Source organism: Rhopalosiphum padi, chromosome 2, assembly GCF_020882245.1.
Source record: "Rhopalosiphum padi isolate XX-2018 chromosome 2, ASM2088224v1, whole genome shotgun sequence".
Classification (NCBI taxonomy): domain Eukaryota; kingdom Metazoa; phylum Arthropoda; class Insecta; order Hemiptera; family Aphididae; genus Rhopalosiphum; species Rhopalosiphum padi.
This window is the reverse complement of record NC_083598.1, coordinates 30,662,509-30,678,384: the sequence shown is the minus strand read 5'-3', so window position 1 is coordinate 30,678,384 and position 15,876 is coordinate 30,662,509. Positions and strand designations below refer to the sequence as shown.

Genomic DNA, 15,876 nt, shown 5'->3' with positions numbered 1-15,876 from the left:
AATTGATATTTTAGTTGTGACGTGTACTTATTATATGTATATTAAATTATAATAATTAATTTCAATATTAAAAAAGACTATACCAATTATTAAATATTTAATTTTATATTAAATTGTTAATACATTAATTTTATGCGACAAATTGACGCGTGACCAAATTACTGTGACCAAATGACATATTATATCTCCAGGGGCGGACTGGCAAGGTGTGCTAGTGTGCCGTAGCACACCGGGCCGGCTCAGTATATGGGCCGCCGGGCCGGGGGCTCATGATGATTAATATTGACAATATTATATAGTATATTACTAATAAATGTATGTTTAAATTTTAAATAATAAACAGTTAAAAACTAGTGCTATTAATGTTGCCGGTCGGTAGGTACGAATGGTACGATACTGTTATAAGTTAATACTTCGTAGTCGAATAATTATATGGTTAATAATAATATAATGTACATTGTACATTACATAATATTTCATAAACTATTCGAAAAAATACGTAGCAAGGTAGGTATTCATAGAGGATGGTATAAACGAGTTGGGCCGGCTGTTTATTTTTGTAGAATACTGGGTCGTTTACCTCCCAGTCCGCCCCTGTATATCTCCCAACATAGTATAATCGGAATAATTATAAATATAATAGTAAATAATATTTTAGTATATATAACATTATATTATTCGAACGAAATTAAAAAAAATTAAAAACAAACAATAATAGTATAGGAATATCTAATAGGTAAAACACTTAATACGACAATGTCTATACACAGTGAAACCTGTATATAACGGACAGTCACGGAACCAAAATAATTTTCCGTTATAGAAAGGTTTCAGTGTTTTATAAGTAAAACTAGAAACATATCTGTTTAAGGAAAAATGAAAATTGTGTAAATATATTATATTAATATTTTACATATATTATTATAATAATCTTTATCGTTATTATTATATTATAATATCTTACATTATATACGTAACAAATTTAATTTCAATATTTATCAGCAAGTTTACGAATAGACAAACCGCTAGACTCTTTACAACGAATAATGTTCACCTATTGTTTTAACTTGAAAGATTTACGCCTTACGCGGTACGGTAAGTGCCATTGCTAAGAAAAATATGTAAACTCTGACTGCGAACCGATAGAAACTGAATAAAAACATTATTAGAATTACTTATGGTTTTCTTTTATACGTGTTACTGTTACGTATTCCTGAATGTATTTCTGTTTAATTGTATCTCAACCTCATAAATTTAATAGGTACTCGCAATTAACGTTATCGAAATCGACGATAATGCAATCGATCGTAATATGTGTTTTTGCGTGTACTTAATTGCGCTCTGTATTGACGGATTGACGCTGTTTCGTAGTTTGTATATTCATTATATGATTTTACATTTAGATTTGAACTAGGATTTTTGTCCGTTATGAAATCACCGGCGTAAAATATTAGTGTCCGTGTCCGTAATACATAGAGTCCGTTATAGACAGGTCGAAATACATCGGAATGCCTATCTTTTTGCCGGGACTTGGTCATTTTGTATGTTAAAAGAGGGGTTTGTTATATACAGGTGTTCGTTAAGTCACGTACGTATATGGGTAAATTATACTCAGTGGCGCAACCAAGAGGGTGTTTTGGGTGCCTGGACACCCCCCTTGAACCGTAACTTTTGTCCATGGTATACTAACACATTTGGAAATTTATTGGGGAAAAATTAAAAAAATCCTGGTTGCGCTACTCACTATACTCGTATGGATGTAATAAAATTAAAAATAGTCAGAACAAAAATTAGACGAGTACGGCAGGGAATTGCGTTTACAATAATATATTATTATTATAATATTATTGGATATTAAATTTGAGTACTAAATTCTTGCATCATTATAGTATGTAAATAAAAGTAAAATTTCGATATTTAAATATAATTAATTTTATATTTTTACATTAAAAAAATCAAAAATATTTTAAATACCTATGTGATCTCATTCACTGCCGTGTAACTGTCAGAGGTATTTTACTCACCGCTCTCACTGAGAATACTTCTATCAAAAAAATCTAAAGCACTTATATATTATAATTGATTGATAGTTTTTTTTTTTTTTTTAAAAAGATTTAATTATTCTTTTTTAATTACGTCTTCGGTCGAGCACCGTCCCATTTAGAATATTAATTGGAATACACCGAACAATCCGTAGCACGCTTTCGATATTCCCATAGATATATTGAAATACTGGAAAACAATACGGTTTTAAGAGTTCTATAAAACCCACAACAGATCAATATTATTCGCACAAGCATATTATATACGACGTCATTGTGATATATATATATATAGGTTAAAACGAGAAAATTGCTGCCATACACAAAGCCTAATAATTGACGAAACAATAAAACGTTAATTAAAGTCTAGTTACAATTTGTGATTTAATCATTAGCATAAGGGCGTCGAAGCTATTCGATTAACGCTATGGTCATAACAGGCACGTGTACGAAAATCTGCGGACGATGTAAACTGCATATTTCTATACATTAATTTCATCATCCTCGAAGGTTCGAAAGATATTCATCAGATAGTTGTCACAGCATTGCGTTTTGTTAGGATGATTTATTTACAAAATGACCCATGGTGACAATTTTTTTGACTGGTCACAAAACCGTATAGTTTGCAATTTCACTAAACGGTACCGGCTATAGTTACTCAAAAACATATTACCAGATGTTCCACTATTGAAATAACGTTGTGCCAGTAAACGGTAAGTAATATCTCTAAAATGTATTACATATATATATACATTCAATGCCAAATTAAATTCATAATGTGAACAGTTTGTGAAAAAAATAACAATATCGATCATAGATTATGATGATTATTTAACCTATACATTTAGTCTATTCTGCGTCTATTAAAACGTCTATATTTTAGTTTTTTATTATTACTATAAAATGTATATGAATAATTCATTAAATTACCATAATAGTCAATGCTAATATTTTAACAGTATGTATCTACCTAAGCGCGAACTAAATAAGATTTAAATTGTATCTATGTAATTAGTCTTAAATACAATTAAATTTTACGTTAAGATGTATAATATGGTTAATAATTTAATATGATTCGTATATACAATTTAAATATTGACGTCTTAAAATACAAAATTCTATAAATAATGTATTTAACCTCGATTTCAGGAGGTGGGTAAAATTATACCATGCTACACGCGAAAACAACATTTTCGACACTGAAACCTAACAAACTGTCATTTTATGGTTCCCCGTGATTCCATTTTTTTTTTTTTTGTTTGTCAATGAAATAATCATAATAATCGTGTCGTGTACTACGCACGTCAATACAATATATACCTACTATTTTGAATGGCTACGATAATGGTTTTTGGTTTATTTTCCAGATTTATTGCCAGTCTTTACACGTGGCTCTGCAATTCTTCATGGTGGCCAACTACATGTGGATGTTCTGCGAAGGACTGCACTTGCACATGGCCTTGGTGGTGGTGTTCGTCAACGACGTGTATGCGATGCGTTGGTTCTACGCCATCGGCTGGGGTGTACCTGCCGTGCTTACTGTCCTGTATGTTTCGTGGAGGAGTAATTCTGAAGACACCATGCAGTGAGTGGACCGGTCGGGAACCGCGACAGATCCATCGCTTATCGCTGATTGCGATTATAATACCTACTTGCGTATACGATTCTTATTATATTATAATTATAAATTATAATATTATGGATCCACTCGTTTTATATACGTACAAGTGCAGTAAATGGAACTATCGCTGAAACGACGATAATGAATTTAAAAAGATAGCCTAATTGCAAATTACATTACTTTTTCTACCAAAAAAAGATAAAAAAATAAGTATATGTAATATATAATAATATATGTCAGTCGGTGCACTTACGGGCAGCACTATGTGAGGATTGTTTAACGCCCACCCATCGTACAACATTATACGTGCTCTGTCAATATGCGGTACTATACCTGAAACGCGTGACTTACCCTTAAAGACTTACATAACTATGTTAAATATTTAATGCAAATTAATATTTCAACTTCTAAAATATTCACATGGCATAATAACATACATAACTGTCGTTTCAGAACTCTGCGTATATTAACACGCAGAAACCAAATTTCGAATTTTTTATTATTTTGAGCTTGTTTGAACAGAAAAATATCTTTTTAAATTTATATAAAACATATTTTTGGACATCGGATCTTAGGGCTTAAAAAAAGTCTTCCAATCACACTTTAAAAATAATTTATGCATTTAATTATAATAGGTAACATATGTAATTTATCTTGGGCGGCGTGTGTTATACACATTTGGAGTAGGTAGTATTTTACGCTTTATAAACAAAACAAATTGCCGAAGAGACACGGTTATATACGTTTGTATGATGTGAACGTAATATAATATATGTGTGTGAACGCGATTAAAATAATGTCTAAGTAGTTTCACGTAGATAAACGTTCATTTCCGCGAGTAGTCGTCTGTGTTAGTATGTGTTTAATTAAAGGAATAACGTACGTCAGTGGTCAGTCTATTTTTAGTTGTCACAGATAATAGTTTCTATTCAAAACACCGTTTCGAAAATTATATTATGGTTATACATTATACAGAAGCCCCTCTGAAGTAAAAAGAATTTACTCATTGATATCATGTAGCCTACACGATATTGGTATATTATATGTAAATAGTAGTTATTACGCTTTCCCCCACTTCTAACAAAATTATTTACTTAGACAAATTTCGTCGGACTACCAGCTGTAGTTATACATCGCATATAGCAACCAAGCTTTAAAGGAAACACTAAATAACTGTGTGTAACGATTTTTAACTTAAATCGGATTATTATTTTTTATGAGGTAGAGAAACATAAATTATTGCGTTTTGAGAAAATTACAAATTGTTTACACTTTCATCCCATAAAAACATAATACAATTTTCTTATTAATAAAAAATAAATAAATCGACTAGAATTGAAAGATCATCAATCAATTTACATTATTATTTGTATGTCACCAACCAGTTTTGAACACTTTCATAAAATATATAAAATAAAATAATTATGCATATAAATTTACAAAATTTACAAATTATACAATATACCAATTTTTAAACTCTGCATGATATTGTTGAACGCGTATTATGCAATTAAGAACTAATTAATAATACATCAGAATTGTAAATTTATGATCTTATGCAAATATTGTGGATGTACAAATTTTAATTGAGAGATAACCATATTGCGTACGTTAATAATATTAATAGAACTGTGTTTATATATTATTATTTACGCCATTTATCGGTAAGACAATTTAGTCTGGTGAAAACAAACGAGGAGATTTTTTTAAGACCTTAAAAAATAACGATTTATTTCACAATGTAGGTACGTTTTTATTAATGGTCATACAAAGAAAAAATTATTCGATTAATAGATACAAAATATAATTGGTTTTTATTTTTCCACGTACTAGTTTAGTCTGCATTGACTAATAGCTACTACCTATAAATATGAAATATGATTAATAAAGTTACTGCATCGGTGCATTCCGATGACGGTTAAACATGCATGGGCGCAAATGCCAAATTACATATGGTTATAATTATCTATAATTTATTATCAATAACTATTATTGACTTTTGACGAATGACGTGTTATCAAACCTATAGGTACTATTTATCCAAATTAAATAGCTTTATTTGTCCACTTCATCCATCATAGGAAACATAATTATCGATCATATATATAATAATAAATACATGTGATTTATTAAACACGCGCTCGTTTTTCGAACAACAAGTACTAAATTTGTATCAATAATAGGTGTATTGGCATTTTATAATTTTTAAACTATACATTTTTTTTTAATAGATATAACAGAACAATCATATTTAACATAATATTTAATTATCTAAGTATACTTACTGATATTATACCATATTTTTAATTTTTAATAATAAATTATTGATTATTATCGTTTATACACAAATTGTTAAGAGTAATATTCAAAATTTGTATACTCAAATGTTAACGAATAACAAAAAGTTAAAAAAAAACTCATTGAAATTATAATAATAGTAAAAACGGAAAATTACCATTTGAGTGTCAATAAATATTACAATACGACAGCACAGCTATCAAGTATGCTTATAAATATTTCTTAAAACAATTTATTTTAAATAGGTATTATGTATGCATACCTATTTACAGATAATGGTTAATAATGGGATGAGTGTGTCTATAATGCATTGCCAAATATACTTTACATATTTTATATAGTTTTGATTATTTTGATTTTCTTGCAATTTGAAACTAAACTGAATGAAGATGATTTGTAGTTTGTACACATTTTCTACTTCACATTAACTATGATAAAAATATAATATTTAATTCAGATGCAGTATTTTATGATTGGATTTTTAAAAATGTTTACATCCACTTTGTCGTAGCTCGTGTGTTTAAGTTCCAATCTACTTTCTGCAGGGACGGCAATTATCAAGAATGTCTGTTGCGATAAACAGCTTCAATTACATTTATTATCAATGCAAACTCGAATAGAAAAATTAATAATAACATTTACTCTTAATGTCAAGTACCGTCAGCGTTCAACGACGTTTCTATCGCAATCAAAGCGTTCGGAAGTTTCAGATAACTGCACTTAAGATTTATAATTTTATACGACTTCGTCAAAACCATTAACCCGTTCATAACAACCACGGTAAAAGGTTTTTGCAAATTTTATAAAGTTTATAGAAATGTATGATTGTTATACTTTGTTTATTTACATAACTCGCCTTCTTATTTCACAAGTTTATTTCATCAAAAATATTATTTTCAAAATGTTAACTAAAAACAAAATACTGCAACAGGATGATAGACAAATTGCTATAAAAACTCTCTCAAAAAATGTATTGATATAATTGTATTTTATACTGCACTGACTACAGCAAAAACCTTATTGAACACAATGTATACTGCCATTTCACATTTTCACATATATCTAGTTAAATTACTTATATTCTAGTATGGTTAAATTTTTCCATACAGAAAACCGAATTTCTTTTGATTTGAGCCCCATTTGTAAAATCGAACAAAATAATACTTATTTATTAATGTACAAGCACACCATACAGTTGTATAACAAATAATTATAATAGAAATATTGTATAATTTTTTTATATAAAACGAATAAATGTATGCGGTCAACATTTATTTTAATACTTATTTAAATTAACATAATCACATATATACAATATAAATAGTTTCTAAACTAAACTTGTCAAACAATAATATTATCACCTGTAACTTACAGCTGTATGCATCAATTTATATTTAAAACCTGATTTGAAAGATAGATATTAAGTTGAATATTTTTTTTTCATATAAAAAAAATATTTTCTACAATTTTAATAGTATTTATATTTTAATACTATAAATACAATATTCTAAGTATACAATTTCAATTTCATAAAGTATTTACATACAACTCTGAGCCCTTAGTGTACATTTCAAATTATCGTCAAACATTCATTAAATATACTAAATATAATATAAAGGTACACATTTATAATAACAATGATTATTCACGATATCACTAATTATTTTTATTCATTTTTCATCTGATACATAATTTATCTTAGGTTCACTAGCATTTTTCATGAAAATTATTGAAACGTATTAAAGCATACGTTATGATAAGTAATGCATACACCCAATGAATGTTAGCAGAACGTTAGGCTACAACAACTATATAATTGTACAGTAGGGTCTTGTTAATCTAAATGGGATTGGAAAAAAGGGTCGTTCGTATTATCGATTTGATCGGTTCACCTATGATTTAAAAAAAAATTAATTTTCTTGCAATTTAAATTTTAAATTTTATTTTTATTTATAGTTGAAAAAAACAACGAAGACAATTCACATTATTATTATTTATTGAATTGCATGCATCATATTCATTTAAAATATTGAGTGATTATTATTTTTTTTTTTTTTTAACTAGTTCCAATAATATGCTGGTAAAATGCTTTGGACTGTTAAATGTCTTAACAGCATTAGTTCTTCGCAGTTTTAAATTTATCTTCAGTCCATTGGGTGGGCGTATTCAATAGTTTTGTGAATTCTGAAGCAGATATTTTTGAAGAAGGCAAAGTATCATCGTCCTCTTTTTTCTCGTCATCGTCTTTGGTGGCGTTATGCACGATTTCATCATCAGTTAAAATTTTCTGATGGTGTATCGCTTCAGCAATGGCTATGTGTGGGGTCAACTTGATTAAAATTGCGGTACGATAATTCTTAAGCCCATTCGGATTAGCCAGTGTTCAGATTAACGAGACCCTACTGTAATTAAATGTAATTTATTATAATATGAACACCTATGAACAGGTAACACCTATAATACTTCTAATATGTATCAATATAATATATATATTGTATATTATACATTTGAGTAAACAAACATTCCATTCCTTGTTTTGAGTTTAAAAAAACTTTAACATAAAAAGAATGACTCAAACCTAACGTCATATAATAACATATTATATTATATTTAAATCTGTATCCGAACTGGTGCGATTATAATCGTTTGTTGAATATATGATACGATATATTTCGTATACATAATTTTAAATATGTATTCGCGTAAATTAATTATCGTTGCGGTTAATAAAACAAATACGAATCGAAATGTTGAACATGTTATTATTTAAAATATTGTAGTACCTGTATATAGCATCAACACAGACCGTAATACATGGGTATTGTACATACATATTGGAATAATAAACTATTTCTTATGTTTACGACACGAAAAACAAGACAAAAAAAAAGATCAATTGCTATAATAATATCATTAATGGATTTCAGGTGTTGGATGCACGAGAGCCACTGCCAGTGGGTGCTGACTGTACCGGTTTTCGCCTCCATATTGACAAGCTTACTGTTCCTGATGAACGTCATGCGGGTGCTGCTGACCAAATTGCACCGAAACTCGACAAACCCGGCGCCAATCGGCGTCCGTAAGGCGGTCAGGGCAGCGCTGATCCTGGTGCCCTTGTTTGGCATACACTACATTCTCATACCGTATCGGCCCAAGCACAAGACCACCGTGGAAACAGTTTATCAAGTATTTTCCGTAATACTTGTGTCGACTCAGGTGAGTGAGATGACTGCAGTCGAGAACACGCCTGTATTTTAATTACTAGCGTTAATAATTTTGCAACCATTAAATTATACATTTTATTCATATTTATAGTTACACCAATCTATATACTAGGTACACGAGTATGAAAAGATACGTAAAACATATTTAGGCGCATTTGAAATCACTAGCCTCTTTATCACTGTTAAACCCGAACGAGTAAAAAATCGTTTTATCGAAGAAAAAATATCTCATGTTAATATCGTGAATATCGCGAATGTTGTGAACCCACGAGGCCCGAGACCTATTTATACTCGTATATCTAGTATTTCTATGATTGAATACTACGTATTCGTGGTGGTCCGCGGTGTTGGGTAAAAACTCTATGGTTGACGCCTAACGATTACTATAACTATTGTAATTTTAAATATTGTTAGTTTTTAATTTATAAATTACAATCAAATATATAGGTATATGTATATAAGTATTACATATTTTATTGAATTAGCCAATAGTAATAATAGGATAATGTAAATCATTGATGTTAAAATTAAATTAAACTTCATTATTAAAAACTAATATTTGGTAAAATTATTAATATTAAACTCCGTGATTAAATATCAAATTATTGTTCGTGATTATTTTTGTTTAGCTTTATTTTTTATTAATTAATAGTGGTAATAGCGGTCTGCGTCCCCTGCTCGCAACACTCACCCACCACCATTGGTTTTGCCAATCCTATCTGATATTTCATTTCAAATGCTTTTTATATTTCAATACTTATCAACTGTATACATGTATTTTTTTAATCAATTTTTATTTATTTATTAGATTCCCATGGCAATTATAATATTTTAATAACTTTTTATATAATAGAGAGACAAAATATATTTTAAAATATTATTATATTATACGACCTCATTAATGAGTTATATATATTATGATATGATTTATTAGTTCTTATAAGCCTTATTATTAATCGTTGAGTTTTTTTCCAACACTAATAATAATAATAACAGTATATGGGGTGCTCAGATTTTCCAAAATAAAAGCATGGCAAAAATATTTTGACATCAAGTTTAAACGTTATAAGAAATACCATCATTAACCGATTAAAAGCGTTTAAATCTACATTCGTTGTATGACATAAAAATAATCAACTAACCTAAGACTAGTAGGACTGATTGTACACAAATTAGAGTTTTTTTTTCGAAATTTAAATCAATATCTAACATAATCCCATGGACATCCACCCCGCAATGACCGGCCGGATACGGGTATCCTAGAACATCTGAGCATACCCCTAGTAACCGCTGCTGCCATTTTCTAACCGTGTCGTTTATTGGCGTGTTCTGCAGGGCCTTTGCGTTTCCGTGTTGTTCTGTTTCGCCAACGTTGACGTACACGGAGCGTTTCACAAGTACATACGGAGAATCAAGAGACGTGGCACGACGCACACCAACGTCACTGGCACCACACAACCGGTTCAGTCGCAAATAAGGGACGCCATCGTCTGAACGGCGACAGAAAAATATTATATCATAATATATTACACGTATTAAATTGTATAAGAAAAAAATAAAAATAATGTCGTAACGCGTTTTTTGTGTGTTCTAGAGTTGAACATTTTGTAAACATTCAGCAGAATCTTTTCGCGGCAAAACTTGTATGCTTCCAGTCCTCTGAAAAAAAAACCAAAACCCTTTGAATAAATTATAGCAAATAGAACCATTCGTTAATATATTATTATTATTATGATCATACGCAGTGAATTTGTTTTATATAAAATACTAATTTTTTTGAAAAATTGGTTCTATAAAAACCACTTTCAATATTATATGTACATAAGGTAAATAGAAAAAAAAAACACTAAAACGAGTAATAGAGTTACTTGGGTCTGTTGGTCTTCGGTCACCAATAGCCGTGGGTGGTTTTGCGGCGAGGAGACAGACGTGACTCTCAGGCAAGGATTCCACGACCCGTTCTTGTTGATCCAGCAGTGTTTCCATCTTTTCTTCATTTCGGAGAGTACCTGCTCGTACCCGAACAAAAAATTGTTGTTATCTAAGAGCAATTTATATTATTATTATAAGCCTTGTTGGCGTCTTCACCTCTCCATTGAAAAAGCAAAACAACAGTGCCACGCATAAGCCTTGACACGAGGCGACTACTGCGGATGTAACCTGGTACACGGGCTCCCAAGAAGTGCCGGGTTCAGGTCGGAACGGCGTCACGATGTACTGGAGCCCGAGTAACGGTATCAAAATTAGTGTGGCCCGGACTGCCTTGCCGGTCCGACTCGACGATGTCGGTGCCTTATCGTAGCTGTCCACACTGCAATTGTTCCGTTTGAAGCTGTTGGACATAAGCACACAACTCGTATTTTCATTTTTAAAATTATATAATGTTTATACCAACAATACCACGCTATTGACTATTTTTGCAACCAATACCGATCCAGTATTTGGATCGCGAACATACTCACCTCCTGAGGCTGAACGACTGCGCCCGTTCCCTAGGCGCCGCGTGCTTTGGACTGGACATGGTGATCTGCCGGGCGTGCAACTTAACCAACAGCAGTCTAACGATGTTGATCAGAAATACGAGATTAGCCAACATTGACAGGCACACCGGACCCGACAATATCCACGAATAAAGAGATTCGTGTATCCAACAACTAATGTTTAAAAACAGATAAATGGATCAATAATTAAAACGCTTTTGCTGGGTTGCATGAACGTTCATTAAATATTCAATAAATCAATATCACGTTATTTAACGAATAAACATTTATTCGTACAATAAACGTTCGTTGAACGTTCAATAGCGTTATTGAGTCGTTTAACTATTGGTTACCAGTTAATTTAACTACTAATGGTCCAATTTTGTCTTTTTAAATTTTTGTTAATCATTAAATTTATCATCACTTTGTTACTCTACGCTTTTACCAATAATCAAATTGAAACAGCTGGGAGACATTTTTTGTGATAAATTTTAAACTTAAACATAAACCTTGGCATCGTGTTTAAGACCAATACATTTTTTTCAACTATTTTTGCAAACCAACTGGCTAAATATAAAGGTTTAATGGTTCGATAAAAGCGTCCATTAAATTAATTTAAAGAACGGTTTTATGCAACCCAGCATATTATGTATATTATACTGTGTACAATTAGTGATAGCATGATAGATTTTCGTGAATATAATAATGGGGTTGTTTATGTATAATACATTTAGATATATAATATTATTACTTGAAATGAAAAATATAACCTGTGATTTGAAAAAAAAAACAGATAAAACCAAAATACTATTTCCGTTCAAAGCCTGTTTTAAACAATAGCTTAGATTATACAAATCGACTATTTTTTAAATAAATACCTATATTAATGTGTGTTGTGCAGTATGCAATTAAAATTGTTATATTTTTTGTTTCAAGACGTCAAAAAATGTCACTATAAAGTATAAACGTACTACTCTCTTTTATATTTCAAAAAAGTATTTCTAGTTATTAAAATAAAAATTGTTTAAATCAATTACATTTTTTCTACTCTCTATTCTCTTAATCAAATGTACCCATTTTTTGTTATATATATTTATAATAAAAAAAAACAGAATCAAAGCTTACGATAATATAGAATAATTTCATATCTTTATATAATAAACCTTATATTATTTTCACAAAAACTGCTTGTATTTTTTTCACAGATTTTAGGTAAAATATTGTAAAATTATAAAAAAAAGTTACGCTCATCATTTGTATAAAATATCCATGCATGTCTATTTTTATTTAATAACACAAGCAAGCTATGTTTTTTTTTATTTATATATAAATTATTATAAATATTAAGTCATTACGTTAAGGTTAAAGTATGTTGAAAACAAATAATAACAATAAAAATATAAAACAAACACTTTACCTGCTATATGTTATTTCGACAATTTTCACCTTGACAGATACACTCTTATATATTACGAAATAAAAAATGTATTTCGATATCCAGACGGAAAAATATTTCGTTCTTTTTCTTTATTGAACAAAAACCGTTTCAATGTTATTTGATGACAATTTCATCTTGGAAATATATTTTATTTATTTCTTCCATGTGGGAATAATAATATATTGCATGTTGCATGAATATTGAAAGCATAAGAAATATTTCATTATAATAAACAGCACAAAGTCAAATTATACATATACATAATATACAAACGTATATGCATTATTTTTGAGGAAAATTATTTACAATATATGCATACTATACACTTTTTATGATAAAATGTTCGCATATTTAAAATAAAATGATTCGAAACTTTTCAAATTATTATTTGTGCATATAACAATATATTATGTCCTGTGACAAAATGATAGATTTTAGAGCTATATTAACGAGTGATGTTTTATAAGCATTTTGTTTTTGTTCTTGATACTGTTATTGAAATAAATAAAATAGTTAACAATTAAATTCATCTCTTAACTCGAATGTTTTAAAATATACGATAAAACTGTTATGCAGGAAAATGTTATTATAGTTTATAAATAATATTTTTATCATGCATACTAGTTACTACTTTTAATTTTTCCACTCATCAAACTAAGTTGGTTGTATGAAATAGTTACGTCTAATGCACGGTAGATGGCGTTACAAAATTAGTTAAATACAACGATACATTTATTTTAACCCTATAATAGTCAAGTTAACAATTTAAACAAAAAAACTTTTTTTTGTATTAACAACTTTTTTTGGGGTCATATATCTAACAACAATATTTGACAACTAACCGCTAAAATCTCCACATTCGTATTAGTGCAACAATGCACGTATTCATTTGTATCTTTAGAGATTGCACATTAAAGTTAAGTCTCAGAGCGTTCTGTGATGCAGTTAATTGTCCAACCTATGTTCTGCTGACGACCGGAAAGAAAACTTCACGATCATTTATCACATTACTTTTGCAATTAAATATAAACTCAGCGAACGTCTGATAAACGGGTCTCCTATAAAAGATGAATTCAATTATTTTTCACCATCTAATTTTAAATGGTCCATTGTGTTCAATCGTCCAAAGACCAACTTTTGAAACGAAAATTAATGAACTATATTGATTTTCAAAACGGTTTTGGACGACTATCACATTGCATTATGTGATTCGCATATAATTATACATATCTCATGTTTAATCAGGTTGTCGTTTCAAACATAATCTATGGATAAAAAAATCGAAAATATCTTATCTGTACGCATTGTCCATCTCAAGAGCACAGTTCCATTCTAGAATTAATGTCGTAAAGTTGTCTACTGCAACCATGTGGAAAACACAACACGTCAATTATACGTATAGGCAGGTCAACTCACATTCCCATCGATCACTATCTAAATAAATCACCGTAAAAGTTTTTGTTTTTCCATAGTAAAACTAATGAACATAAAACATTGAATGTGACTAAATGATTATATAATATGCAATGATAAAATTTTGATAAAAATATATGATACCTATAAAAACTTATAAATATATCTTAGATATAGATAACACTATGCCTTAATAAACTTAATAAAATTGAATTTGTAAACTACATAATTTTCAATCTAAAAATTAAATAAAGAAATAATTGTTATTAAATCTATATTGTATACTATGACAGTAAGGAATATTAAAAGTTAAAAATAACAACATTAATAACTCTCAACTATAATTTTAAATTCAAAATTGAATTAATTTAGAAGAAAAAAAAGAAAATAAACTTTTATAAAATGTAAAAACGTCAATATTATAACATTAATCACGTAACGAAATGATACGGTTACTCCGTTAGCTTATTTCATTATCGATAATAATTTTTCGTTAGAAATAGTCTTTGGAAACAAAACTAATTACATGTTTATAAAATGTATAAAATATACATACTCAATCTATTAAACTTTCCTAACGTATAGTGAATATTAAATGTTATTTACGAGTATTTAATTAGTAAATTACCTACATAATTCGATTAAATTTATACCATAAAATAAGTAATAACTCACAAAATTGAGTTTAATCGAACACATTCGACACTATTATAAAATAAAATAGGTTTTAAATAAAAATTGTACCTATTGTATGATTTATAAAAGTTAATGTAAAAATATGTCAAATAAAACCTTATATTTTCATATACTTTAATTTATTACTATTATTATTTTTTTATAATTAAAAAAATGCTCTACAATTTTCATAAAATTGTTTAGTTGTTTCTAAATGAATCACATTAACTTTAAACTATTTTCAACATCTTTACTTAATATTTTTCGTGACATTTACAATTTTGTTCTATTTCAAACTTTATTTTTTATCGTTATTATTGTTTATCAAAACTAATTTTCGTCAATAAATTTTTCTCGAAAATCAGAAATAAATTCTCAAATAATTTTAAATTGCTTTCAAATTCCATAACGGATGTTTTTTAGTATAATAAATTACATTATCTAATACATCCGCTCAAATAAAAGACCCACAAATAATAACTAACCAACGTTTTGCAAATGTAAAACGACATTTGGTTTTAAAATATTTTTTTATTTAATGCATAGAATATTGATTATGGATTTTGTTATTGTAGGTACTGTGATATTATGTTAGGTATATTAAAGTTTTGGAATTTATCTTAGTAATAGTTGCAGACAATTCATAAGTTACGCACAAAATAAAACGAGAGTTGTTTTAATGGGA

At 28.9% G+C, this 15,876-nt stretch overlaps 2 protein-coding genes across 3 annotated transcripts in view; one reads left to right on the top strand and one right to left on the bottom strand.

The window, feature by feature from the left end:
* Positions 1-10,925, top strand: part of LOC132921091 (calcitonin gene-related peptide type 1 receptor-like) — a 103,163-nt gene extending 92,238 nt beyond the window's left edge. Inside the window, exons 7-10 of one of the 2 annotated variants that reach the window (XM_060983927.1) lie at positions 3,410-3,627; positions 8,889-9,177; positions 10,521-10,717; positions 10,780-10,925. In XM_060983927.1, coding sequence (XP_060839910.1) covers positions 3,410-3,627; positions 8,889-9,177; positions 10,521-10,679 — 666 coding nt within the window. In that variant the 3' untranslated portion in view covers positions 10,680-10,717; positions 10,780-10,925. Of the gene's footprint in view, positions 1-3,409; positions 3,628-8,888; positions 9,178-10,520 lie in introns of both variants that reach the window. The other variant, XM_060983926.1, reaches the window with a different exon arrangement.
* LOC132921090 (calcitonin gene-related peptide type 1 receptor-like) overlaps positions 10,703-15,876 on the bottom strand; it is a 61,349-nt gene continuing 56,175 nt past the window's right edge. The window contains exons 8-11 of the mRNA XM_060983925.1: positions 11,648-11,839; positions 11,274-11,517; positions 11,054-11,194; positions 10,703-10,844 (exon numbers count right to left, since the gene is read on the bottom strand). Coding sequence (XP_060839908.1) covers positions 10,776-10,844; positions 11,054-11,194; positions 11,274-11,517; positions 11,648-11,839 — 646 coding nt within the window. The 3' untranslated portion in view covers positions 10,703-10,775. The remainder of the gene's footprint in view (positions 10,845-11,053; positions 11,195-11,273; positions 11,518-11,647; positions 11,840-15,876) is intronic.